This window comes from Malaclemys terrapin, chromosome 1 (genome assembly GCF_027887155.1).
Source record: "Malaclemys terrapin pileata isolate rMalTer1 chromosome 1, rMalTer1.hap1, whole genome shotgun sequence".
Lineage (NCBI taxonomy): Eukaryota > Metazoa > Chordata > Testudines > Emydidae > Malaclemys > Malaclemys terrapin.
The window spans coordinates 94,876,572-94,903,736 of NC_071505.1; the positions used below are offsets into that span (position 1 = coordinate 94,876,572).

Sequence of the window (27,165 nt, forward strand, 5' to 3'; positions counted from 1 at the left end):
GGAATGTTATTAGTCCAGCTGTAATGTGGCAAGGAGAATCAGGCTAATGGTCCTACCGGGGATGGGGTGCACTTAATAATCACAAGTTCTATTTTTATCCTTTATAGGTTTTTATATTGCACTAACCATTGTTGTATCTGAGCCCCTTCCAGTATGGCATTTAGCGATGTGACTAATATCTGTCACATTTGGTTCATTCCTTCTTTCATCCTATCCCTGGAGGGAGAATTTGTGTGTGCAGTGTATTGCCTGGTTTGGTAGGGTTTAGTTTTGTTTTGAATGTCTACACTACTGTGTGTTTATGTTAGAGAAGGTCAGGTTGAAGAAGTGCACCTTGCACTGGAAGTGGAAGGCGGTGAGATTTGTCGCAGGCCTTGGTTCCTGTCAGAGCTTGTTTCTCAGTCTTGGCTCATCCCCCTACCCACTCCCAAGCTTTGTCTCCTGTCCAGATGAGCTTTTCCTTATGACAGAAAGTTCCATTGTGCCTGAGGAGCAGAGTTGTGGACTACATGGGCAGCATCTCACCTACCTTTCACCTAAAAGGTGGTACCTCCGCTAGTATAGCAACCCTTTGCACCGTGCTGGAACATTGGTTCTCACTCAGATGTTCGAGCCGCAACTGCTGAATCCCCAACATTACTTCTTGCAGCTAAGCCCCCTCTAGCACCAGGGCCAAGACCTTCCACAATAGGACCCTAAAGTTAGGCTTCTAAATCCATATTGAAACAGCTAAATAAGTGGCCTAATTTTCAAAAGTGCACAGCACCCAACAGCTCCCATAAAGGTCAATGAGAGCTAATGGACAGTCAACACTTGAAAATCCAGCCACTCATTTAGGTGACTGAATATTAATTTAGGAACTGAAGCCAAGATTTTCAAAAGTGACTAGCGGCTTTGAGTGCCTCATTCTGAGCTGCCCAATTTGAGACGCCTTAAAGGGGCCTGATTTTCAGAAAGCAGATTTAGACTTTGGCTCCGAGCCTCGCTTCGCCAGCTGGTCCCAAACAGACTCAGCTCTGAGATGGGGACTTGGAACAGACAGAAATGTGTATGTCTCTCTCTCTCACAACATGATTTACCTACCCCTTTCACACTTTGTTTCTGGCAGCTTTCTCGTGGGTAAATATTAAATACCAATTTCATCAGAGATCAGGATTACTAATAAAACAGGAAGTCTAAACCTGGTTGGTTTTATTTATTTTGCTTCTATGTCCTCTGCTACCATAGTATCTGAGATTCTCACAATGTATTTATCCTCACAACACCCCTGTGAGGTAGGACAGGGCTGTTATCTCCATTTTACAGATAAGGAACTGAGGCATAGAGAATAAATTACTTGCCCAACATCACACAGAGCATCTGTTGCAGAACAGGGAAGTGAACCACGACTGGCATCCTAACCACTTCATCCATCCTTCCTCTCTGGTGAAGAAAGCAGTCTCATCCAGCTCCCTTTGTACATCTCCCCGGAAGCCCTCTTCCCCAAAACCTGTGCTGAGAAGGAAATATCCAAAAGCATTCTGGGAAAGGAGGCTTTTCATCCCTGGCTCCACCTCTGTCTGCTTGTTGCTCTCAGATGTCTTTCCCTCTACCTCAGGCTCTCTGTCTCCAGATGTATAGTCTTGGCCACTCAAAATTCCTCCTCCCCTGCAGGAAAGGGGCGTTTCTTTCCCAGGAACTCACTGTTATTCAATGGAGCTCCTCCTGCAGCCACGGAGGACTTTTAAACAGACATGGCCATACAAAGTGGTACAGAAGTAAACTGTGTTACTAACACCATAGGGCCAGCTTCTCAGTTGGTGTAAACCAGTGTAGCTCCACTGATTTCATACCATATAGTAAGGGTAGAATATTTCAAACCATCAGGGGTGGGGGGTTGGCTGCCCAGTTCCCATTCATTTCAATGTGAATTGGCCATCCAAAACCCTTAGGCAGCATTGCAAATCTCAGCCTCACGTACTATCTCCACCCTGCCTGTCCCAACTGGAAAATATTATCCCTTTGGTCCGTGCGTTTTGGGGGTGCCCTGGAGTGCTAGTCTTAGTTCTTCAGGCCGCCATTTTCAGAAGCTTGAGCAGGTGCAAAGTAGCCATTTGCGTGGCTGTGGGGACCCAGGTGATATTCCAAGCTGGTGTTTGGTTGTGCCCAAGCTGTATGAGAGCCCAGTCACTTGAATCCTGTAAGGGGACAGGGATGGGGGCATGGTCTGGGCCAAGGAGCGTTTCCAGAAAGGCCCAGGAGCAATCCAGGCCTGCTCCAGGGGCTCCAGAGTAAGTCAAATCAGAAGTTTGACTAGCCCAGGATGGGCGGGTTTAGGTGTTGAAGGAGCCCCTCATTGGCTGTGCCACAGCCTGTGCACCTGAAGGCAGGCAGTGCAGAATAAAGATCCCCACACTTATCTCTTAGGGACAAGACCTTGGCTGGAGAAGGGAGACAGACAGGATATATTGACGGTGTATAGGATTCACATTAGAAAGGAAGAGGAGAGGCAGGATTGGGACAGGACCAATAGGAAATGGGGGGGGGCATGGAAAGTGTTGGGGCTCACACAGCACGGCTTCAGAAGGGGCAGGTGACTGGGGGGTTGGGGAACAGGGAGACAGCACTGAAGACAGGAGGCAGTACAGAACCGGCCCACTTTAGGGTTGCTTCTCATGCAACAACTCAGGGAAGGGAAGTGGTAGGCAAGGGAATGCCAGGCTCAGAGGAGAAGTTGCCTTTGTCCTTCTAACAGGGTCTTGGGCCCACAGATAGGCACCCAAATGGCTATTTGTACCTTCAGAAAGTGTTGGCCACAGGGTTGAGAAATGGTCCCTTCACTGCTTCGCATCCCACTCCTGCAGCCCCTAAGTGCAGAATGGGGAAGGCTGTTTGAACAGCACTCGGGAAGACTGGTGACCAATTCCCTCCCCCACCCCACGTGTACTGGAGGCTTTGCTATCAATGCAGGTGCAGGGGAGGTCATTCTCCTGTCTCAGCAGGCCACAGGTGCCCCATTAGAGAATCGCTGAGTGACCTTGGAGCAATGGAGAGGACATATACGCCTTCTCCATACCAGGCTTTTTTTGAAAGATTTCCCACCATTGCTAGTCCATCTCAGGCACCCATCTGGCCCCCATTCCAATCGTTCTGAGCACCTCACAGTCTGTAATGTGTTGATCCTTGCAATGCCCCCAGTCAGAGAGGGCAGAGCACATTTTACCGATGGGACCTAAGGCACAGAGGGACTAAGGGAGGGATTTGCACAGTTATGTCGGCACCTCGCTCTTAGTGAAACCAATGGGAGTTAGGCACCTACGTGTCTTTGTGACTCTCACCGCAAGGGTGTGTCTGTACTGTGTTGTAAACCCAGGTCTGTGGGACCTGACTTGTGTCATGGCTGTTTCCAAGCCCATGCTTGAGCATCCAAACTGCATTGTAAACCTGGGCTTACAACTGCTGGATCCAGGTCTCACAGCTGTGCTAACACATCCATACTGCACTACGCAGACCTTCTGACTCGGGTCTGTGGCTTGAGCTGTGTGTATCCACATTACAAAATGACAGGGCTTGGACCCGAGTCACAGCAGGACTGGCCTCTGATCAACCCCCTAGCAGGGTCCTAGGACTCCGGACCAGAGTGCTTGCTGACCCAAGTCAGACTGATTTGTGTGTGGACAGAAGGGGAGCTTGGACTCAAACCTGAGTCAGAGCTGGGCTTAGTGGGCCTATGTGAATGTCTAAACTGCAATATAAGTACAGAGTTAGTAGAACTCGAGTTAGCAAACCCTGGGTTTGTTACCTAGGGCTTGAGCATCTACACCAGGGATCGACAACCTTTGGCACGCAGCCTGCCAGGGTAAGTCCCCTGGCGGACCGGGCTGGTTTGTTTACCTGCCGCGTCTGCAGGTTCAGCCAATCACAGCTACCACTGGTCGTAGTTCGCCACTCCAGGCCAATGGGGGCTGCGGGAAGCGGCGTGGGCCGAGGGATGTGCTGGCCGCCGCTTCCCACAGCCCCCATTGGCCTGGAGCTGCGAGCCGTGGCCAGTGGGAGCTGTGAGGTAAACAAATTGTCCCGGCAGGGGGCTTACCCTGGCAGACCGCATGCCAAAGGTTGCCGATCCCTGATCTACACTCATTTGTAACCTCATGTTAGGCATTATTGAACCCTGGGTCCCAACCTGGAGATCCAACATCTATACTGCACTATGCAGGCCTGCGTCCAACCACCCGTAGACCACACTTCTTAGCACCCTTCCAAAATGTAGTTGCTATAGCCCTTTGTGGTGCAGTGTGGAAAAACTTGACTGTCCACCAAACTTGACTGTCCAGAGAACTAAGAAAATCAGCCCATGGGATTGTTGGAATACTTGGAGCACGAGTCCAGTAAGGCTGCATCTACACTGCAAAGCAATAGGGCGTGAACCCTGGATTCCAGTTTGACTCAGGCGTGGCCCCTCCACCCTTGTGGGGTTCTGAGACCCTGGGTTCAAGCTCTAGGTTAGCACAATTTTTTTGTAGAGAGAAGGGGGATTAGGTTTGAGCCTGAGTTCAAATCCTGGGTTTACATTGCATTATAGACGTACCCTAGGGTCATGGACCTCCGCAAGGGGTGAGGGTCCCAGAGCCCAGGCACCAGCCCAAGTCTGAATGTCTACATTTAAATTTTATAGCCCCGCAGCCCAAGCCAGCTGACCCAGGCCAGCCGCAGGTGTTTTACTGCAGTGTAGGCAAACCCTAAGTGACTTGGTCGCACAGGAAGTCTGTAGCAGAGCAGGAAATTGAACCTGGGTCTCCTGACTCCAGGTTTGTGCCCTGACCATGGCAGAATCCTTCCTTTCATCTGGCTGGGCTCCAGATGTGTTAGCAGCTGGGGTGCTGGGCAGTGGCGGATTAATGATTTTGCCGCCCCTAGGCCCTGAAATAATTGCCGCCCTGTCCGCCCCTGGCCCCGCCTCCATTCCAACCCCTTCCCCAAAGTCCCTCCCCAACTCCGCCCTCTCCCTGTCCCTATTGGATCCCTTCCCCAAATTCCCGCCCCGGCCCTGCCTCTTCCCCCAGCGCACCACGTTCTCCCTCCTCCCTCCCTGCCCTGCGAAACAGCTGTTTCGCGGTGCAAGCACTGGGAGGGAGGGGAGGGGAGAGAAACAGGACACGGCAGCGCGCTCGTGGAGGAGGCGAGCTGGAGCAGGGGAGCTTCTCCATGGGTGCTCAAATTTGCGGCCCCTGCAAATTTGCCGCCCTAGGCCTTGTCGGCCTAGGCGATAATACGTCGCCGGTGCTAGGGAAGACAAAGTTGTGATGGCCAGCAACGTTCTTACCACCTTGGCATGTCGATATGCTCTGAGCAGGGTTAGACAGCACAGTGGTTAAAATGACAGCAAACACCTGGAGCCCTGTGTGCACCAGCACTCCCAGCTTTGCTGCCAGTGGTGGAGCTAGACCAATGGCAGCAGTCATAGGCATTTTTCAGACTAAAGCCTGGTGCAGACACAGCGTGAACAGCAATGCCTGGAGGGGGCATAGTGTCATTCAGCAGGGAAGGTTTGAAAATCCCAGTGGCTGGGCACCTGCTGACCCTGAGCACCCAGACACCTTGGGCACCCATTACTGGAAGTGGATTTTCAAAGAATAAGCATTGCCCCATGTGGTGCACTGAAGTTTGCCCTTGTTGTCTGAGGGTATGTCTACACTGCAATTAAAAACCTATGGCTGACTCGGTCTCGTGAGACTCAGGCTAAGGGGCTGTTTAATTGAGATGTAGACGTTTGGGCTTGGACTGGAGCCCAAACTCTAGGACCCTGCAAGGTGGGAGGGTCCCAGAGCTCAGGCTGCAGCTGGAGCCCGAACATCTACACCACAATTAAACAGCCCCTGAGCCCGAGCTCTGCGAGCCCGAATCAGCTGGCGTGGGCCAGCCACAGGTGTCTAATTGTAGTGTGTAGACAGACTCTGAGTGCCCAGAATCTCTGTGGGGTATCCAAAGGAGGTCATATGAAAACTGTCATGCACAAGATGCAGCATCAGTCACAAGCAGCCTGATTTTCACACAGGGATTAACCAAGCTAAAAGAAAGGAAGGTGTTATGGAGTGGGGAGGAGGGGCAGGGAATCATAACTGCTTAAGTGTGCCAGGAAGCATAGGGTTCTCTCCGCACACACACATACACACACACACACACACACACACCCCACACACAAGCACACAGTGTCTCGGGCTCATTCCTGGCCATCTGTTATTCCTCATCTGCTGGGGCACTGACTCTGACTGCTGTCCCCACCGCATGTGGTGGGAGGGGGCATTCCCTGTCGAGGAGGCGGTTCCATCCCAGGTGGGAAATGTGAAAGCTACGGCTGGAGGCTTTTCTGGTGCCACCAAGTGAAAGGGGACGGCCAGCTGAGGTGCCACTGAGCATGGCCATGCTAAAGGGTTTAGAGCTGCAAGCTAACGAGAGGTGGAAGGTGGGCAATTTAAGACCAAGGGAAATGGAAAGGGGTAGAGACATAACTATAGTGGGGACAACATAGTCTTGGTCTCCTGCAATTCCTTGGGCAAAATGATGTCACTTGTGGTGGGTGAGAGTTGCTTTTCTGGAGTTTGGGAAAACAGGGGAGATTGGGGCTGTAGAGAGGTCAGCCCCAGCCACGGGCCCAACAGACAGGTTCTAGGCCAGAGGTGCTCCTCTTTCATAGACTGCTGGCTATCACAAGCAGTCAGGAGCAAGGAGAGGAAAGGACGCCCCTCCCATGGCAAACGGGAGCACATCACATGGAGAGAAGTAAAGGGTGAATCAGCGGAACCTGGCCATTCACGGACTATGTCCAGGCATCCATAAAAACAAGAGGGAAGGGTTTGTGCCACACCTGGGCAAAGGCATCTCAAGAGCCTTAAGCTTTACCTGCCTTCCATGCAGATGATGTGTGTGCAGGTAGTGGTGTGGGGAGGGAGATACAGCAGATTTTCTTGTCTGTGAGGCATTCTTTCTAGGAGAACCGGGGCTGCAGAGCAGGTACTTCCTGAATGTGGGGCTCGGTGTGGTGAGAGGGGCTTAGTGGCTCCCCCCTGCAGAAGGAAATCAACTGCTGTGAATATGGATTCGTGAGGCTTGAAAACTTCAGAGGCACCCAAAGATATTTTGTTCCTACCTCCTAATATTCTCAGGTCTTAGACTCACCTCTGCTGTGTCCCAGCTCCTTAATGGGAGCTTCTTGAATTGGTTGTTAGATACCATGGTGCCTTAAAAAATACCAAAGATCAGCAGATCAGATAGATAGGGTCAAAGCCGGGAGATTTGATAGTGAGGAGTATAACTATCAGTACTGCATGGACAGTTACAGGGTAATAACTTGCATTAAACACCCTAAGTTCTGCTCAGGCAGAGTCTGGGCTCAGAGTAAAACCTGGGATGGATTCTTTGTGCTTGGTCTCTTCTTCAAATGTCCCAAAGTCCTGTCCAGGAATACGAGAGAATCTTCCTAGGACATTCCTCTAACCAGGACACCTGCGTTGTTCCTTGCATGGCCTCCTGATGGAAAAGGCTGGGGCTGAAGTGTGCTGGGTGCTCCTCACAAGCAACACCATTCCCTCTGTGCAACAGCTAGGACTGCGGTGGCCGTAGAGACCCCGCATCCTCCATTCCTGACGCTGTGTTCTGGGCATTGTTAGGATTGTTCCTTGTAAGGCAGTGTAGTTCCCCAGCTTCTCCCAGGATTCCTCACTCTCCACGATCACTGTGAAAGCTCTCCTCCCTTCAGCCCATCCCAATTTGGGGGTGCCAATGCCAGGAGCGTAACCCCCAAGAGCATCTAATCCATAAAGTCAAAGAATCTGGGCCCAGGTCTCCTACACAAACGCCTCTGCAGTGGCTGAACTCCTGCTCTGGAGCCCTAGGGACAGGTGCCCCCAAACCCAATTGCCTCAGTCTCTGTGCAGACATAGCAACTTCCCTTCTGGGCTAGTCAAGGGCAGTTAGTTTTACCTGGATGATACCACTGTAAGGGTAAATTCCAGGAAAAGAGAGGGACACTGCATTGGGGGGTGGGGAACCCATGGAGATTAATGAGATTGTTTTCTGCATGGTCTTGTTTTGCAATCGGGTGAATGTCCTGATACCAGAAGATAGGGGCTGAGTGATCCCAATTCTGTGTTGTAACCACGGTTCTTCTAGTCTGCCCCAGCCTTCACTCTGTTCCAAGGTGTCAGCAGGGGTCAGGGAGCTGGACTGCCACGGCCACCTACCGAAATGTAGTGTGTGTGGTTGGAAGTACGAGGATATGCTGATAGCTGTGTGTGCATGTGCATGTTGTAATGTATTGGCCAGGGCTTACTTGTACCACTGCTGCTTCATGGCTGGCCTAGTGAGGGTAAGAGCCCTACTATTATTGACAGTAAAGGGTGGATCTCCTTTAGCTCAAATCCTGAGGTTTTTGAAGCTGAAGGTCACATGCTGTACACCCCAAAGCTGCATGTGTGCAGTTTAACCAATGCCCGTTAGATCTGGATGTAGCTCCCAGATTCCTTTCCATTTATGTGTAATTGGGTGCTATTGAAGAATTAGAGGGGGGTCAGAGAAGATTGACAAGAATGACTAAAGGCCTGGAAAAACTCTCCTATAACCAGAGATTGAAAAGACTGGGATCGTTCAGCTTAGAAAAGGGACAAATGGGAGCAGACATGATAGAAATACATTAAATAATGTATGATCTAGAGAAGGTGGAGCTGGAATGTCCATTCTCCCTGTCTTGTAACACAAGAACAAGGGGATATAAAATGGCAAACTCAAAACTGATAACAGGAAATACTTTTTCACACAATGTGTACATAAACTGTGGAACTCACTGCCACAGGAAGTCACTGAGGCCAGACTTTAGCAAGATTCAGAAAGGGAGTGGACATTTATATGATACCAAGAATATCCACAGTTAGCATAGTTAATGCTAACAAAAAATTTTGAAAGGGTCTATAACCTCATGCTTCAAGGTTTCAGCCAGGCTCTGTAAGGGACCAGGATGAGACCTAATGTGAGGGGAAGATTATCCCACACCCGCCTACTTTGTAGTTCTGACCCTTTCCTCTGAAGCATCTGGTGCTGGCCACTGCCTCAGACAGGATACTGAGCTAGATGGATCTTAGGTCTGACACAGCAATTCCTATGTTCCCATGTGCATATGGGGATGTGAAGGTGTGTGTGTATAGGATAGGAGAGAATGCCCAAGAGCTTAACGTGAGGGTATGTGTTGCCTGCGAAGGAGGCAGAGAGGGCAGAAAGAATGACCCAGAGGGGAGTTGTTTGTCTCGGCTGGTTTCTGATGTTCTCATTTGTTCTTTCTTCTCTTGTTTTGCAGGGAATTTTAAAGGTCTGTGTAAGCAAATCGATCACTTCCCTGAGGATACAGATTATGAAGCTGACACAGCAGAATATTTCCTCCGTAAGTCTGCAGGCTCTTTTCCTTGGAACTGATTGTGGGTGCGAGCGCTGGGTGCCCTTTGCTTCCTGTAGATGACACTGTTCAAAGTCTGGTTCCCTTGAGGATTAACATGCCAGATGAGGCAAAATCTGGAAGAATTGACTGGGGGCATCCCTAAGACCTTCTGAATATCTGTCTCAGTGGGTCCCCTGCCTTCCACTAACGAATCCACTCCCACCTCCACAAGACCAAATCTACCGGATCCTGCTAGAGTCAAACTTGCACTGGCAATTAAAGGGTTTTTTAATTAAAGGTATTTAATTATGATAAAATTCTGTAGCCCCTCAGCCTCACCCCCAACTCTAAATACATTGGAAGAATATTGATAAGGAGAAGGAAGCATTTCCAAGATGCAAAGAGAGTGTCCCGTTAGCTCTCAGATAAAGCAAAACAGATGATAGGCTTCCAGTGAAAATTACTCTAAGGAGAAAGGGAAACGACAGAAGCACTGACTGTGTCACCAGTTGCAATCATCTCTCAGGTGGGAGGGACTGAGTAACCCTGTGGATAGAGGGTATGTTAGAGAGACTTGCAGAGAAACTGCAGGTCATTTGTTCCATCTGATCCCCAGGCAAGGAGATTAGAGGGTTTGAGTATGGGGTCGCAAGCCTTTCACTTCTGAGTCACTGGATCTAATGCATGCCAGGTCATTTGTGACCAGGAGTCACTACCCTCTGATAATTGTCAATCCACATAAAATGAGTCAGTGGTCTTAGTCTATTTCTGGAGCAAGTAGTCACCTCACAGAAACCATCACCATGAGAGACACTAATTAGTAGCCTTGGTAGCAGTCTCAGCAGAGCAACCGAGGACTGAATGGGCCATAAAGACTGACCTCCCTTAGATGTAGTAGCCCCTCCATGAGGGGCGGAAGGCACACTAGTGGGGAGAGTGTGTGTGTGTGTGTGTGTGTGTGTGTGTGTGTGCACTGGGGGAGAGGGGCACAAAAGTTTACACCTCTTCTGCTTCTGCTGTCCCTGTTGGGCTGCATATATTGAATTCTTATACTGTGATCATATCCGATTTCAAAAACTGAGTAGGTTTGTGCTGGTCAGTGCTTAGATGGGCAAGCTCTGAGGAGCTCCTGCTTCTGTCACCAGAGTTGTTGATCAGACACCTTTGGCTGACAGAACATTCACTGAAGTGGGCTGTGGATAAGAGATGGAGAGCGGGTGGTACAGGGAACTGCATGGGAAGAACAGAGCCTGTTGGAGCTAACACTTCTCTTTGGAGCACAGAAAAGACTGAAGAGCATGTACCAAGTCCACTTGCTGCACTTAGAGCATGGTGTGTCTCTGGAAGGGGCACACAAGTGGAAAGCAGAGACAGCAGAGATCAGAGCCCTACTTGGGACATGAGGGCAGAGTTCACAACTCCCATGTACGGGTAGATGGAGCCAGCCTGGAAAACTGTGCAGTTCTGTGTGGTCCGTAAAACCTTCACTGATGAAAAGAGACCACTTTTGTTCAGTGCAAAAGCGGAGGCTCGGTCTTCCTTTACAACAGATGCATAGGTCCCAGCAGCTAATCTCTACCTCTATGTCCTGTTGTCACTCCTTGAGCACAGTTCCTGTTGACATCATGAGAGGAGATCTTTGCTCTAAAGGAGCCCAAAAGAAGTGGCTTTTAATTGTGTGGGCTAAGCATCAGGGATCTGCTAGGGCTGGGGATCTCTAGGAGTCATCAACTACGACTCGTGCATGTTTGGAGCATGCTGGAGGCCCAGCAGCACCGTGGAGTTAGAAAGATTTGGGATTCTTTCAAGATCATTTATGTGGATGAAAGAGGGAAACTGTGATAGGATTTAATCATCAATTCTAAAATATTTGCCCACCTGCTGTGGTTTTAAATAATCCCCTGGAGAAGGTTTCCTTAAAATGTATTTCTGTTGCATTGCTTGCCACACAGCTTGTGGGCCAGGGCTGTAAATGCGGGTGACACTCATCAGCAGAGGGATGGGCACACTGGTTTGTTGCTGTAGAGTTACCTCTGAGCACAGGTTTGCTAGTGAAGACTTGTTTGCTGGCATTGGTCTCTTTTTAGCAAACAGAGCTTTGGAGCATTTGTTTTGGGGAAGAGCCCACAGAGGGCTCCAGATCACTGTCTCCTCCAAGAGGAGACAAGTGTAGGTCAAATGGTAGGTCTATTATCCTTGACAATGTTCCCTTCAAAGCAAATCCCCAAGGTGGAATCCCTTAGGAAAGAGCAGTGTTCAATGAACTGAAGCGGGATATTGGGGTTTGGGCAGACTTAATGAGATCCTTGCTGGGTCATGTCTGGTAGAAGGAGCCTCATGCTGAGCTAGGCCTGACTGGAGATGACCTGACTTGGACAGGTTCTCCCAGGACTCCTGCCAAATTGGAGCTTGTTGAGGCTTCACCTGAGCTGGGGCTGGTAGTGTTGGCATGACTGTCTAGGAGGTTGTTTCTGATCTTTAGATTAGATTGTTGCCTGGATCAGAGTGGGCAGGAGATTGGGATGGCAGGGAGCCTGATTAGAACTCAGTTTGGTTTTGCTGACCATTCAGATAAGATGGCTCGGGTTCCTTGCAATCAAATGGCCAGTGTCAGGAGGAAGGGGGGGAATGTCAGTGTGTTTCTTTGCCACAAGACTCTGAGGCTGGGTAGAAGCCATTCCGAACACATTGCCAGCTCTCCTTCCCTTCAGACGGCATGGTCTGCACAGGGCCGGCCAACAACATTTTGGCACCTGAGGCAGGGAGCTCAAATGATGCCCCCATGCCCCCTCGCTGGGACCAAAACTTTGAAAGGTCTCAATTCTGCCTTCTTCCTGTTCTACTCCTCTCATGGTACTGCTCTGCTACCTACCCCAATAAAGGAGAACTAACAACTTAAAATGCCTTGTTCAAAAATTTTAAGTAACACAACTTTCAAAGGCCTGAACAGCAAATGTAACTTTTCTTGTCTGGCATTTTTATCTGTTTGAATAATCAAAGTGATAAGTGATGCTTTCCATGCCTTCTTGGTTGCAAAGATTTGAACTGCTTCCTGAAGGTCCACAGTCTGGGCCAACTCCTGTTCTATGGAGATGGTTGCAAGGCCGACCAGCCTCTCCTGTGTCATTGTGGAGCGTAGATGTGTTTTTATTAACTCCAGCTTGGAGAAGCTGCGTTCTCCACTGGCAACTGTTACAGGAAGTGTTAGAAGTATGCGCAGAGCAACAAAAGCATTTGGAAAGAGGGTGGTCTTCTTATTTGTGCACATATATTCCAGAACAGCCTTTGGAGTTGATTCTGCTGAAATGTATCTTGAAAGGGCTTTCAATTCATCACCTAAATCACTCGCATCAATATTGCGCATGGCATCATGTGTCAACACTGTCTCTAGTGCCCTGCATTGCTGGTGTAGGTCTTCTTCAGGTACAGTGAGAAGTTTTGGAATATCACACAACATCCCAAATATATTGCTGCGTTCCTTGAGCTGCATGAAACGTTCTTCAACTGACTGTATTGCACAATCTAGCACCTGGTTAAAGAATTCAACTTTGAATTGTTGTTTGGGGTCTCTTATGGGATTATCCTGTGCCTTGTAATCAGAATGTCTTCTTCTTTGGTGACTCTTGTATTCTTGAATGGGTAGGAAAATAGCTTCAGTGTGAAGTTCCTCTGCCAACTTCTATGCACTCTTCAAAACGTTTTGAAATTCCTCATCTGGCCGGTAAGACTGTAGGTATGACTTTGTCCAGTTGTTCCATTGTTCCAAATATATCAAGGTCAACACCTTGGAGTCTTTTGCTTACAACATTTATTTCAAACAGTATGTCATGCCACAACACTAAGCCAAACACAAATTTGAAGTTATGTATGTTTCTGGTGATTCCATTTCCCTCTGCCACTGTTCTCCCATGAACAGTTCCTATCATAGTATTATCCTCCATAATGGCAACTATGGCATTGTTTGGCACATACAAATGATCTGAAGTGCCACGCAGTGCTAGGTTTTGGGTAGCAAGCATTCTCACAATGGCAATGAGCCTTTTCAGAACATTTTGCTAGTAAAGAGACTCTGATGCAATCTTCTTTTGATGCTGATCATCTATGGTGGCCTTTAACCTTAGTCTCATCTCAAGTTCTTTCCACTTATGGAATGCTCTCTGGTGATTTGCTGTCTTCTCATGGCATGCCAGATTTCTAGCCAGATTTTTCCAGTCCTTTGTTCCTGTAGAACCCAATGTGGCTGGAACATTAGACTGGAAGAGTTTGCAACAAAAGCAATATGCAGCATTCTGGGTTTTTGAGTACATAAGCCATGGCCTCTCCACTTCGTCACCATTGGGGATTTCACAACAGTAATGTGTTAGATGGAAACTTCTATTTTCATTGTCTTTGGGGAACATGAAGTTTTTCACTTGCTGTGGCCCATGCAGTACAAGGAAGTTCCTCAGGCTACTGCTCAAGTGGGTCCACAGTCCTGGATCATCTAGACTTAAGGAACTAAACTTAGCAGCAGCTGTTTCTTGCGCCCCCACCACACTCTTCTCTGATCTACACTTTTCTTCAGAAATGTGCATGGAGATGGAGATATGGATGCTGCAGTAGCTGCCAGGTCACCTGCACTCTGACTAACTGGAAGATCAGGCATCTCCTCACCACTCACATCCTCACTGGGGCCGGAAGGCTCACCATGAACATTTTTGTCTATGTATCTCAGGAGAGCTCCTTCCTGCTTAGATAGAAAAGCTTCCTTTGCTTTCTTTCTTTTTCTGCACGCTGCCCCAGAGGGGCATTTTCTTCTTTCACTCATGACTGCTGTTCTGTGCCAGCTATAGTGGCTCTCAACACTCAGTTGAAGGGGACAAATAAGCAGGCTGGTAGCAGGGCCTGAGTGAGGGAAGATATCAGCGTCTTAAGGGCCTAACTGGCTCCTACTACTTCAGTTGGCTGCCTGTTCTCCTCAAGTGGGTTCAGGGAAGCAGCAGGAAACAGAAAGCTCCCTGAGAAGCTGGTGTTAATCAGTCCAGGCTCCTGGGGGTGCTAGAGAGGTACATAAGAGGCTCCTCCTCCTCTCTCTCCCTGCAGCTCCAGCTGCTTTCTGTTATTCCCTCTCACCTTTTCTCCTGCCTGCCTGTTATGTCTCTTGTGCCCTCCTTCCTCCAGCACAGCACTCCACCATCTCTGTGCATCTAGAGCAGAGAGAATACATATGCACCAGCAGCAGACACAGTTTTCTGCACTCTGGGTCCTAGTGGCGCCCCTCTCCCCCTGCACACAGACACACACACACACACACACACAGTCTGGCACCTGAGGCGGCCGCCTCAGTTCACCTCATGGTAAGGCCAGCCCTGGGTCTGCACTGGACTCCTGAAGGGTACGGTGGGTTCAGTGACAGCCCCTCTCTTCCATGGTCATTTGACTCTGTGGAACTTCTGAAATGAATAAGGCAACGGAGCTGAGATTAAGGCCAGAGAATCCTGGTTTCACCCCTTGAAGTGTCCTCTGCTCCCAATTTCACACTGTGACCTTGTGTTCTCCCCAGCATGTGATGCTAACAATTTCCATGGGGCCCCTCCATACAGCGGGCATCCACTTGGCATTTGCTTGCTGTCATCTGGCTCCCCACTGTTCAATCTTCCCTACTTTCCCCAAACCATTAGCACGGTTATTCCCATCCCATTCCCTGAAGTAGAACTACATAGGACTGGAGAACAGGCAAGAGGTTCCTCACACCCCTTTGGGTTTATAGCAAGCAGGGATTGTGCTAGAGTCAGCACCAGCAAGAATTCAGTGCCTGATACGAGGGATAGATTCTCCCCCAGGGCCTGTGAACCAATCATCCCTGCTTTCTAGGGAAACCCCCTTTGTTTGCTTTATTCAGGATGATTCTCCCACCTTTGCGCTGAAAGAAGATTTGCATTGGGCTGTTCTTGCATTGAGGCATGTTCTTTCTCAGCCATGTGTTTGTTTCACTCTGTAGCATCTTCTTTCTGCTGGGAAGAGAGGACAGGCCTCTCTCATAAAAATACTGACTGTACCTGCTGTGATGTATTGTGCAGCATGTGCCAGTCCACAACACTGCTCTCTGCTGGACAGAATATGGAGGGAAGGGGTGAGGGCGGCACAAACGCACACCACCACCATCTGGTGGCTGAAATAAGTGAGAGCTCCTCCCAGTGTGTGTGTGTGTTTGCACACGCATGTGCACTGCTCTCTGCTGGATGGAATATGCATGAGGTTGTGAAGTTGCACCTTTAGCTCGCCTGTGCTTCTGGAGGATTAGATTGTGAGTTTTATTTCCCAATGCCAGTGAGGGCTGCAGCCTCAGCCTATAGCCACAGACTGTCACCCTGCCTCAGTAGCTGCTTTCCAACTCTCTACAAATCTCTCCTTAGGAGGCGAGTTCACTTTCCAAATGATGTGCAATTGACTGACTCTTTGGGTGAAACGTTTGGGACGCTGGCACTGCTCTTTAAAAACCAAACTGCATTGCATTATAGATGGGAATAATAGCTGAAGGGCCCTACTCAGGCACACGGCATGAACAAAAGCAGGAGTGAGAGGTTTGCAGCGGGTTCAGCCAGGTTATGAAAGAGTCCCAGGTAAACTTCTGCCACCAGGCCCCCTGAGTATGCCAATGGCTTCTGATAGTCTCAATGACAATCCAACACATGGGTGATCCATTTGTGACCACTCTCTCCTTCTGTTTCCTCTCGCCCTCCCCTTCTTTCTCTTTATTCCTCCCTGAATCACTCTGCCCTCTCCATGTTTCTCTCCCTTCTCTGTTTCCTCTCCTTCTCCCCCACACAATACATGCTATTGTTTTCCTTCTGAATCTGTTCCCTCCCCTCCCCATCTCTTTGTCTCCTGTGTTGTTTTCTCTTCTCCCTTTCCTCTGTCTCCTACCTGTGCTGTTATTTCTCCCCCTCTCCCTCTCTTTTTCACAGGGGCTGTAAGGGCCTCTAGTATTTTCCCGATCCTGAGTGTGATTCTGCTTTTCATGGGTGGACTCTGCATTGCAGCCAGCGAGTTCTACAAAACCCGACACAACATCATCCTTAGTGCCGGCATCTTCTTCGTGTCTGCAGGTAAAGGGATGAGGGACAAATGGGCTGGGGAGATGGAAGACTAAGAGCAATAGTGAGGAAGATGCCATCAGGGAACGAGAGTGACAGGCTGTCCAGGTGATGGAGCAGCAGGGGCAGAAGGGAAAGGAGGTGGTATGTTTTCACAGGCAAAAAGGGCAACATATATTTTTCAGTCTAGATGAGCTTTATTTCAGATGAATGAAAACATTCAACCAGAAAGAGTAAATATAAAGTCTCTCTGTGTGTGAGAAAGAGAGAGAGAGAGAGCACACAGTGACTCACTCTGACATTCTGCATCTGAAGTGACACACAAATGGCAGCTTCTCCCTGCAGAGAGATTCCTCTACATGTACAAACGCAGTAAACAGAAAACAGAATCCCAGCTCCCTTCAGTTACATGGCTACGTCCACCACTGGACAGACTCTGACATCAGACAGATGGAGCCATGGGGTCCCTGGACTACTTCTCAACAGGGTGCAACCACCTTGGGTGGAGGAAATATAGGAAATCAATTTCTCCAGGACAAGGTTAGAGCAGTGTTGGGGTGCAGGGCTGGGAAGGCAGGATCTCAGAATTGGATGTACATGGAGACTGAGCGCCTCTCTACATCTGCTGAGGGAGCGGGTCTCACAGAGACAGGCAGGACTGACTGGGGTGCCAGTAGCAGGGTGAAGTTTAGGATTCAGTGAACATGTGGAATGAATTGCTCTCTCACCTGAGAATCCCCAGAGAGGGCTCCAAGCAGGGCAGGGTTGGAGGCTAGTTTGGGGAGCTGTGAGCAGACAGGCAGTCGGGCCCTCACCAGCACTGGACTACTCTTGGGAAGACCGGTGGGATCCTAGGCTTTAACCTTGCACCTCCTGCTGTCCTTTCCCTCTAGGATACTCTAATGTTTTCCTCTCTCTCTCTTATCATCGCCCACAGGTCTGAGTAATATAATTGGCATCATTGTGTACATATCAGCCAACGCTGGAGACCCCTCCAAGAGCGACTCCAAGAAGAACAGTTACTCCTATGGTTGGTCCTTCTACTTTGGGGCCCTGTCCTTCATTATAGCTGAGATGGTTGGAGTTCTGGCCGTCCACATGTTTATTGACCGGCACAAACAGCTGCGTGCCAACGCTCGTGCCACGGACTACCTCCAGTCCTCCGCCATCACCCGCATCCCCAGCTACCGCTACCGCTATCAGAGACGCAGTCGCTCCAGCTCCCGTTCCACTGAGCCTTCACACTCCAGGGATGCCTCGCCCGTCGGGATCAAAGGGTTCAATACCCTCCCATCAACGGAGATCTCAATGTATACCCTGACCAGGGACCCCCTGAAGGCTGCTACCACCCCCACCGCCACCTACAATTCCGACAGGGATAACAGTTTCCTCCAGGTTCACAACTGTATCCAGAAAGAGAACAAGGACTCTATCCACACTAACACAGCCAACCGCCGGACCACCCCGGTATGAAGCCACCGCCAGGAGCTGAAAATGGGGAAGGAGCAGGCGGGAGGTGGGGAGGAAACAGAAGAGGAGGAGCAGGGGCACCAGGGCGGGCAGGGGAGGGAGAAGAGAAAGCAACCATGGGGGAAACCTTCCAAAAGCAAAAAACAAAAACAAAACAACAACAACAAGAAAAGAAACAAAAGAAAAGAAACGACAATGACAAAAAAAGTATAAAAAAAATAAGAAAAAAGAAAAAAAAGAAAAAACTTTAAAAACCAAGAGAGATTTAAAAAAAATAGAAAATAAATTCAAAAGAAAATGCATGATTTCCCATGTACCATTATTTTAACATTTAATAAAAACAAATTTAAAAAAGGGAACCAAGAAACAACAACAACAAACAACAAAAAATTAAGTGGGAGGAGGAGGAGGAGGCAGCTCTTTGGATTTTTTCAGGTTTCATTCTTTCATTTTTTTGGTTTGTTTTCTGTTCAGTTTTAACCCGACGTGGACTCACAGGCTCCGGGGGTGGGGAGTCTCCAGGAAGTGTGGGGGGATGGATTAGCAGTGATGAGTGTATCTGTGGGAGTTCTAGGGGTTCGTGATGACCCTGGAGATCTTGGGGTTACTTGTGACCTGCTCAGACTTGCCAAGACCCTGAGATCAAAGGTGATTCATGTGTCTCTTGTGGGCCCTTGAAGGGTTAACATTGACTTTCCTGTCCTTGGGAATCCCAGGGGTTAATGCTGATTCCCTGGTCCCCAGGGCTCCCAGGGAGTTAATGGTGACCAACCTGGACTCACTAGTCCCTGGGGATCCTGTGGTTAACAGCAACATTGCAAAAAAAAAAAAGTTTCTAAAAAATAAGTGGCAATTTTTTAATAAAACAAAACCAACTATAAATAAATGTAAATACAGTAAGTGGATTTACTTGCAAGAAAACCAGATAGTATTTTTCTTTTCATTTTTGTTTTCTCCAGCTTTAAACTGTGAAAACGTGGGAGTTGGGGGGAGGGAGGGAGGGAAATGCAAATTAGCAGGGGGGGGGGCTTGTAAAGAGAAAACGGAAATTGAATCCCTTTAACAAAATGAAAATCGCTGAGAGGCCGGAGCTCACCTGGCTGGCAGGAGGGGAGAGGCTCCCCGCTGGTCACAGGGCTTTGTGCTAGACACACATCTCTCCCTGAGGAGAGGAAGATGCTGCTATTGGGGGGATGGGTGACAGACAGCATAAGGACTATATGCTAATAAGGAGACTAGCATTCACATGCGCACTCCCATCATGCATGCAGTGGATGCTCCCCGGCGTAGGCAGACATGGGATGCCTACTGCTGTATATATCTTCAAATGTCAGTTTTGCCTAGTCACCAAGAGCCTGACCCCCACCCCCACTAAAACCAACGAGAGTCTGTCCATTGACCTCAATGGGCATCGGATTGGGCCCCAAGGCTTGGACGGACCTCGTCGTGTACAAGGCCTGATTCCCTACTGCCTTGCCCCTGCGTAGTCGTTTACATCCAGCAGGGTAGGTGCAAAGTGCTACCAGATTGGAGGTCCCCATTTGCTTGCCCCAGTGGTAGTGTTTTACTCTCATTCTGTCCCGGGGCAGTGACTAAAACAGGTGCAAGGCAGTGAGGCCCTTGAACTCCTACATACATGCTTTCCTCTTCCTGCTCATACACACTCTGGGCCTGATTCTCCTCTCCCGCTGGTTTGACCCCAGTTAACTCCCCTGCAGTTACTCCTGGTTTACACTGGTGCGCATGAGAGGAGAATCAGGTCTACAGTCTCCCATTCATACGCGCACTCGTCCCACCACATCATTGCAGACATCTACCCTCCCTTCCCTGCTTCCTTCAAGAATGTAAATCCTGCAAACCTCCTCACCATGCCTGCAGCACCCATCCATCCCAGGAATTATCACACGCACCGGGCACTTGGCCTAACATTTAGCGCCAAGGCTTTGTGCTGAGGAGAATCAATGTGCCAAGGAGGTCCTAGAAACCACTTGTAATTCAGCTCCCTTTATAATGCTGCTACCAGGACACAGAGAGGGATGGCGGGGAGAGTGGGCAAAGCAAACAGAAGGAGAGCATTATCAATATGCCGCCGTGTGTCACTCAGTCAGCTACAGACCAGCCCAGGGCCAGCACAGATTGAGAGAATTCTCCGTGGATGTATGGACAACAGAATCCCTTCTGTTGCATCCAGGGGCAGGTCAAGGGCTGCGGGTTTATTGAGTGGGTCAGTTGACCCTTTCAGCTGCTCAGCCCCACCCTTGACTCTGTTCCAATTCCTGCTGTTCCAGTTTTAAAGGTTGTTAAGTCCCATGGTTCAGCTCCCACTGGAGTGTAGACACTGTTCCTAAAACGATTCCTGGCCCCAGATATTGCTGCTTTATCCTACTTTCCCTCTCAGCACAGGAAAGTGGGGTCCCTTCCAGGGCAGGGTTGGGGAGCAGCATGTGGGAAATTTAAGTCCAAGGTTAAACGAATTCTCTCTAGGTCTTGAGGGGAAGGTCTGGCGCTGATGGAGAAGCACAGAGAAAGGTTAGATGAAACTGATCATCTAGGTGGCATGCCTCAGTCTGTACCTGGTGTCTGGGATTCCTGCTGAATTCCAGTCACCTCCCAGCCTGCCATCCCCACCTGGTCCCCAGGCCTTTGAAAATATAAAAGAATAGATGAAAAATAACCCCCTCCCTCCACCTCCAAGCACTGAATTAAAATTGGTTTCCCAAACTCCGGCATAGACAGAGTACGGTGTTTTGGGTTAAATCCAAAGCTGCTTTCGAGAACTTGATGCCCACAAAGTTCTTGAGCATTCGCAGAGTGGAACGAGAAGATGAGTGAGCACCTGGGTGTGAGAGAGGGGGAGAGAAGAGGGAGGACTAGGACTGGCGGGGAAGCTTTTTCTAAGGATATTGCTCATGTCCAGCTCAAACCAGTTCAAGAAACCAACCTCCATTTTCTTTATTTTGTGGGGTTTTTTTCAGACTGTTAAAAAGAAAAAAATTTTAAAAACAGAAAATTACAAAAAAAAAAAATCCTGGTACATGAAATAAAGATTTTTTTTTTTATAACTTGGTCCTTGTTTATGTGGCTTTATTGGGAAGTCTTGAAGAAAAGAATTTTTGGCCTGCCAGAGGAGTCCGTCGGGGGAACAGTGACACAGAGTAGTTTGGAGGGAAGCGTTGGTCTGGTTAGGAGTTCTAGCTGATGTTGCCACTTTGTCTGGTCTTCCCACATGTTTGCGGCCCAGGAAGAAAGGATGACGTGGGGGGCTTGAGGGGGAATAGGTTTTGCCATCCTTATGTTTGAACTAAATGCAATTAAACTGGAGTTGTTGTTGTGTTTGTTTTCTGGAATAGCAGCCATGAGACAAGGTGCATTGTGGGCTTTTCCCCCCTTCTTCTGAAGCATCCCGATGACAGGCCAGTTATCTGTCAATGTTGCCAATTCTCGCAATGTTAGTAATAAGCAACAGAGGGTCCTGTGGCACCTTTAAGACTAACAGAAGTATTGGGAGCATAAGCTTTCGTGGGTAAGAACCTCACTTCTTCAAGTCTTAAAGGTGCCACAGGACCCTCTGTTGCTTTTTACAGATTCAGACTAACACGGCTACCCGTCTGATACTTGAATGTTAGTAATGTATTTTAAAGCCCCAGCTCCTGGAGTCCAGGGGAGAATCTCAGGTTTCATTTCAAAATAAAAAGTTTCTAGCTCTTGTAGCTATGGAGAAAAGTCTGCAAATATGAAGCTAATGCAGCCCCAAAACCAGAAGGCAAATTAAAAAAACCACAACTTTTTTAAACATCTCATGTATTTTAAACCATTCATTATTTTTGGGGTGCTTGACTCATAATCTTTGAATGCTTGAAGCTGGCAATACTAGGCTGGCAGAGAGGCAGTAGGGTTCAGGCTGCTGCAAGCAGGCTCAAGGAATTAGGAAATGGGGCTGGGACCAGACCTCAAGGGGAGCCTCCTCAGATATACACCCTTTGTATTAATTGTCTGGGTCTGTTACATCCTGGCACCTTTGGATGTCCAAAGCATGACTGAAAAATTTGGGGCAGAGATGGGGATAGATATTTGTGGGCAATTTGGGAGGAGGGAGGATCCCCATGTGAGTGGAATCAGCTGCCTTTGGCAGTCAGTGTCTATAGAGAAGAAACTCCACGCTGGAGGGGAGTGAGGCAGAGGAACAAGGATGGGGTGAACTGGCTCACCAGAAATGTAACTGAGTTACCAAGTCTTTGCCCAAAATTCAAACTCACCCCATCCCCGCTCCCTGATGTGCAGCCAGAACTCAAACTGGATCCTCAAACTTTTGTCCTAAACTCAAAGGAACCCCCAATATCATCAACATCTCCCTCCCCCTGCCACACACACACACAAAACTTTGATGGGGCTAGTTAGTTGTCATTTGTTTTCAATTTCACTTTTGCAGGCTGTTTTGCTTCCTGGTTCCAGCCAAAAGCAACACTGCTTAAAACCCTGCACGGAAAGGTTGTTGTCCGTGGAACAGGGGCCTGGCTGGAACCAGGAAGTAATGGAGAGGGGACATGGCCTGACAAGAGGGCTCCGGACTTGACACAGCCAGGAGAGTAGGAGGTGCTTTGAGTGACTGAACTACCACCAAGCCTTCTGGAGCTTTGCCTGATGCTGAGTAGGGGCTGCCAGGGAACGAGGTGACACACAGCTGAACAGGAAGGAAGAATCTCTGCATTAAGCAAATAGAGAGCAGCTGGATGGAAGCAAAAGGTAGTGGGGAGTTATACCAGATTATACCAGAGCTGGGAAAAAAACCCAGTAAAGGGCAGAATCCAGTCAGAGAAATTAAACAGACAGTGATGAGAAGTGTGAGGAGGAGACACAGGGTTCCCGCTCTTCCAACACAACGGGCAGAGTGGGTAAAGCAAAGTCAGTGGAGGGCAGATCCGGCACATCCATCGGCATGAAAAAGGCACGGTGGTGTGAAGGAGATGCTGGGTTAGGGCAGGCTTGAGAGGCCATGCAGGCGGGGGGCAAGCCCACATCCCTGCTGTTTGCTGTTCATGGGATAATGATGGTGCTGGTGGCTCAGAAGGAGCAGCAGTGAAAACCCCTCAGGTACGTGAATAGCACCAATGGGGAAGGGAGGGAGTGTGCGTCCAGAGCCCGGCTAATATTAAACTGATGATGCTGGGTACGAACACTTTGCATTTCTCGGGCCCCTTCCATCTGAAGACATGAAAACACTTTGCAAACAGTAACACCTACAGACTCCCAGCCTCCCTGTGCCATAGTCTCTCTAGGTCAGGATCCTTATCAGAGAAGAAACCACAGGCACATGAGGAAAGTGACTTGCTCAAGGTCACACAGTGAAGCAGTGGCAGACCCTGAAATAGAGCCCAGCTCTCCTGACTCCCAGTCCCCTGTTCTAACCACTAGGCCATACTGTGTGGAAGAGCCCAACCAGGAGGAGCGGAACTGAACCCCTGACTCACAGACACAGGATGGCAGCATATGAACAAAGGGGAAGCCTTTGCAGGGGGTTCAGAATCCCACAGGGAGTGGGGGGGAAATGTTCTTGCAAGGAGGAGTGGGGGGGCTGCAGACACCTGTGGTGGGAGAGGTGAGGAACAGTACTCTGGGAGGAACAGATCCTGACAGCAACATGTGTGTGCTGTGGGGGGGAAGGGTAGCAAGGCAGGCAGGCAGGCAGGGGAAATAGCAGAAAAAGTGATAGTAAGAAAAACCCAGAGATGATCTCATAGGTGAAGGGGCTATTAAATTTGCTCCTAGTCCTAGCCTTAACGCTGGGGGGGCAGAGGGGACTTGTCATGGCTCATACCTGGAGGCTCATGGATTCGGGGCTGGATGGCCAAGACACTGCAGAGCTTCGGTGCCCGCAACCTGGCGGCACAGGAGTTAATGTGCTGGCGTCGCCGGTGCACTGTGCCTGACAGTGTAGGTGCCACCAGGGTGACTAATTCCTGGTTTCTGCAGGGAATATTACACTTCCCTCCAGCCCCAAAAAAAGAAGACACTTGCTGCTGCAGTACTTCTATTTTGTAGCTGCCACGTTCTGGATTGAAGGGGGAGCTGGTAACCAACTGTCTTTGAATCTGTTGGAAAGGTCACAGCAAAAGCCACTGCTCCTCCTCGGCCTGAGTGAACAGCCTCAGCAGCTAACCCAGCACGGAGGAGACAGATTGTGACGGCTCCCGGGTCTCCTGCATTGGCAGCGCAGGGCACTAACCACTGGCGCTCCTAACCCACCTGCTCCCACGGGACAGCAGTCCGGACAGGAAAACCTGGCTAGCTTGTGTGGCAGCGTTCGCCAGAAGGCCGGGTTGGAACCTTCCACTCCAGATAGGCTAGAATCCCACCCCTCCTCTGCAGACGGAGATGCTTTGAACTGATGTGTGGGAGCAGCAGGGTTAATTCTGCTGTGCGACTGGGCCAAAGGCAGAATGGCTCTCTGGGAATGAAGGGGTTGAAGCAGCAGGTTGGCTCTCCCAGGGCTGACACTGATGGATTACAGTATGTCCTCTGTATTAATAGCACTGCAGTTCTCTCCTCTGACTCTCGCACCCGCCTGCTGCATCTTGCACTGATCAATACTGGGGCCTTGCATTAAAATTCCACAGTTATCTCCTCTGGTCACTTGTAAACACCCTCTCTGCCCCAGTGCTCTCTTCTCTCCTCCTGTTCGCTAGCTATCTGTCTCCCTCCCCCCAGTTCTCTGACACTCCTTTTCTTCCCTCCTCCAGTCTTCCTAATTAGCATCCACTTCCCATTCCTGGCGCCAAGCTTTCCCCCAACCTGCCGCATATAAGTCACTTACTCCCATTAAGTACAAAGGGCATGGCTTGTATCTCCCCAGGGAGCACCACACACACAAAGCCACGGTGTGATGCAGCATGGCTGTGTTAGAAAGGCTACAGCACCACAACCCTCTTCCTTCCCCCTATTGCTGCATTGGGGTGCTGGGAGACTGAACATGACCAAGCTATAGAATATGGCCCCTTCATTCAACGTTGAGTCACAGCTGTTGTATCAAGCTGGGGTTGCTGAGCTTCCGTTGCCATTTCTCTAGTTTACCCTCTCTGGGTTCACCCCCAGGGCAGTGAGATCTGTCCCCTCTCCCTTACTCTTTTCCCTTTAACTCTTTTCGCTTTCCCTCCTGCTCTGGACATCACTCAATCCATGCCTGTCCCGTTCCTCCTCCCATCTTTCCACCTCCTCACATCTGCTTCTCAACAGACACGCAGCAGTCCATCAAAGTTGTCCGCCTAGCTCCTTCCACTTGCCCTGTCCTTTCATCCCAGCAAGGATCCTTCTGCTGAATAACTATCCTCCAGATTTCCAGAGCCTGCCTAGCCATTGCCCTGCAGGCATTTCTGTGTAAGGCGCTACCAAGTCCAAATGGGATTCACCTAGCAACAGGTGGCAATGTCAGCCCATGGTGTGAAGAAGCAGGCTCCTGGAGCCTGGGAGTATGACCGAGTGCTGCTCCTCACCCCATGCCCTGAGCAGAGGACACTGCTGGAATAGCAGAGAACTTACCCCTTGGTTCCCAGTGTGGGGGACGGAGCCAGCAGATGCAGCTGTCTGGGGGAGTCAACGCTGTCTACTCCTTAGTTAGCAATGGGAGATAGGTGCTCACTTCCTTCTGTGCCCTCTGCTGTCTCCATAACACTCCCGGCCCCCACCAGCCCAGAGGACAAGAGGCTGGGTCTGGAGATCTAAACCTAGATCTCCCAAGTCCCACATGGCAGGGCAGGAGCATTAATCTCACAGCTCATTCAGCTTGTGTTGGACCCTGGCATTGGATGGGGCCAGGGATTTGAAATGGCCTGGCAGTGCAGTGAGCTGATTGCAGGGCACCAGGACCTCATCCTTCCTCTTTTCCTTTTTTCTTCCTTTCTCTCTCGGCTGCTGCTCTTCTCCCTTTTTTTTGCTCCTTGCTGGCATGGTGCACAGCGGGCACTGCTGCCTCCTGCAGGCTGGTATCAAAGCTCAGAGGAAGCCTGCACTGGTCCTTTGATCTGCATGTTTCAAGCTGCCAGAACAAGCCAGTGGGACGCCTCATCCCAGAGATAATTACAGACGCCTGGTGTTCCATTTCCACTCATCCTCCAGGGACCCCTTCCACAAGCAGCAGCAATGGGCCTGCCTGGAGAATGAGGGCACGAGGAAGGGATGGAGCTCCAGAGCAGGTCAGGAGCCCATTCAGCAGAGAACAGGCTCAGAGCTGAGGGCCCTGTTACTACAATGGGCATCACACACACACATGTACCAGGAACAAGGCAGCCATGCACATGGGCCTGCTCTTCTGGGGCATAACCATCCTCCCATTCTACTCTCCCCTCCACCTGCTTCTCCTCTAGGGTGAGACATGGTCCCCCTCCCCCTTCTGGTTCCTGCCAGCCTCACCAGGACACAGAGGCCTGAGCTCCCCAGTACTGAAGAATGCGACTGGGAGGTGCCGAAGGAGCCAGTGGTCTCTCCATCCCCACTGCATTGTTGCCCCGTCCCTGGGCAGCTCTCGGAAGTTGCTGGCCTCTCCTTCATGGCTGTGCATGGCCAGGTCTGAGACAGACTGGGAGAAGGATGGGGTGAATTCTCCCTGGCTGGAAAAGCCATCATCCGAGCTAGGGACTTGTAAGGTCCTCATCACCAGAGTAGCGGAGCACCTTGCAATGCTCCTGGAGCAAGAGAACAGAAGAAGGCAATTATGCAAAGCACTAGCAGGTAGGAGCTAGGTATTAATAATAGTGTCATATGAAAGTAGAGTCAGGAGTGAAATAGCCCCTGGACCAGCTCCCAGAGGGGACAATCATGGCAAGAAAGGATGGATCAGTGAATAGGGCTCTGGATGGGGACCCACGAGACCTGCGTTCAGTTCCTGGCTCGGCCACAGACTCCTTGCGTGGTCTTGGGCAGGCCGATCTACCCTTTGCCTCAAGTCCCCATCTATAAAATGGGGATAATCTTTCCCTACCTCCCAAGGTGTTGGGAGGCTAAAATCCATTCCAGCGTGTGATGCACTCATGCTATGGTGGTGGGAGGCCACATCATTACCGAACTGTGGAGAAAGTGATTCCTCCTTGGGATGTGGCCTGTCCAGCAGGGATACGTGATTCTCTACCAGGGAGAGATCTCCGTGCCTGGGGTCGGTGGATCAGTGGTTCCCTCCTAGGACTCTGGAGTGGGATGCTTATTCTGCCCAAACCCCAGAGGTGTTTT

The 27,165-nt window shown here is 49.8% G+C and overlaps 1 protein-coding gene across 2 annotated transcripts in view; it reads left to right on the forward strand.

Annotated features, from left to right (window-relative positions):
• The window catches only part of CACNG2 (calcium voltage-gated channel auxiliary subunit gamma 2), a 65,663-nt gene extending 46,741 nt beyond the window's left edge, over positions 1-18,922 (forward strand). For both annotated transcript variants that reach the window (XM_054016263.1, XM_054016264.1), the window contains 3 exons: positions 9,326-9,409; positions 16,351-16,491; positions 17,417-18,922. In XM_054016263.1, the coding sequence (XP_053872238.1) occupies positions 9,326-9,409; positions 16,351-16,491; positions 17,417-17,952 (761 nt within the window). In that variant the 3' untranslated portion in view covers positions 17,953-18,922. The remainder of the gene's footprint in view (positions 1-9,325; positions 9,410-16,350; positions 16,492-17,416) is intronic.
• The last annotated feature ends 8,243 nt before the right edge of the window (positions 18,923-27,165 follow it).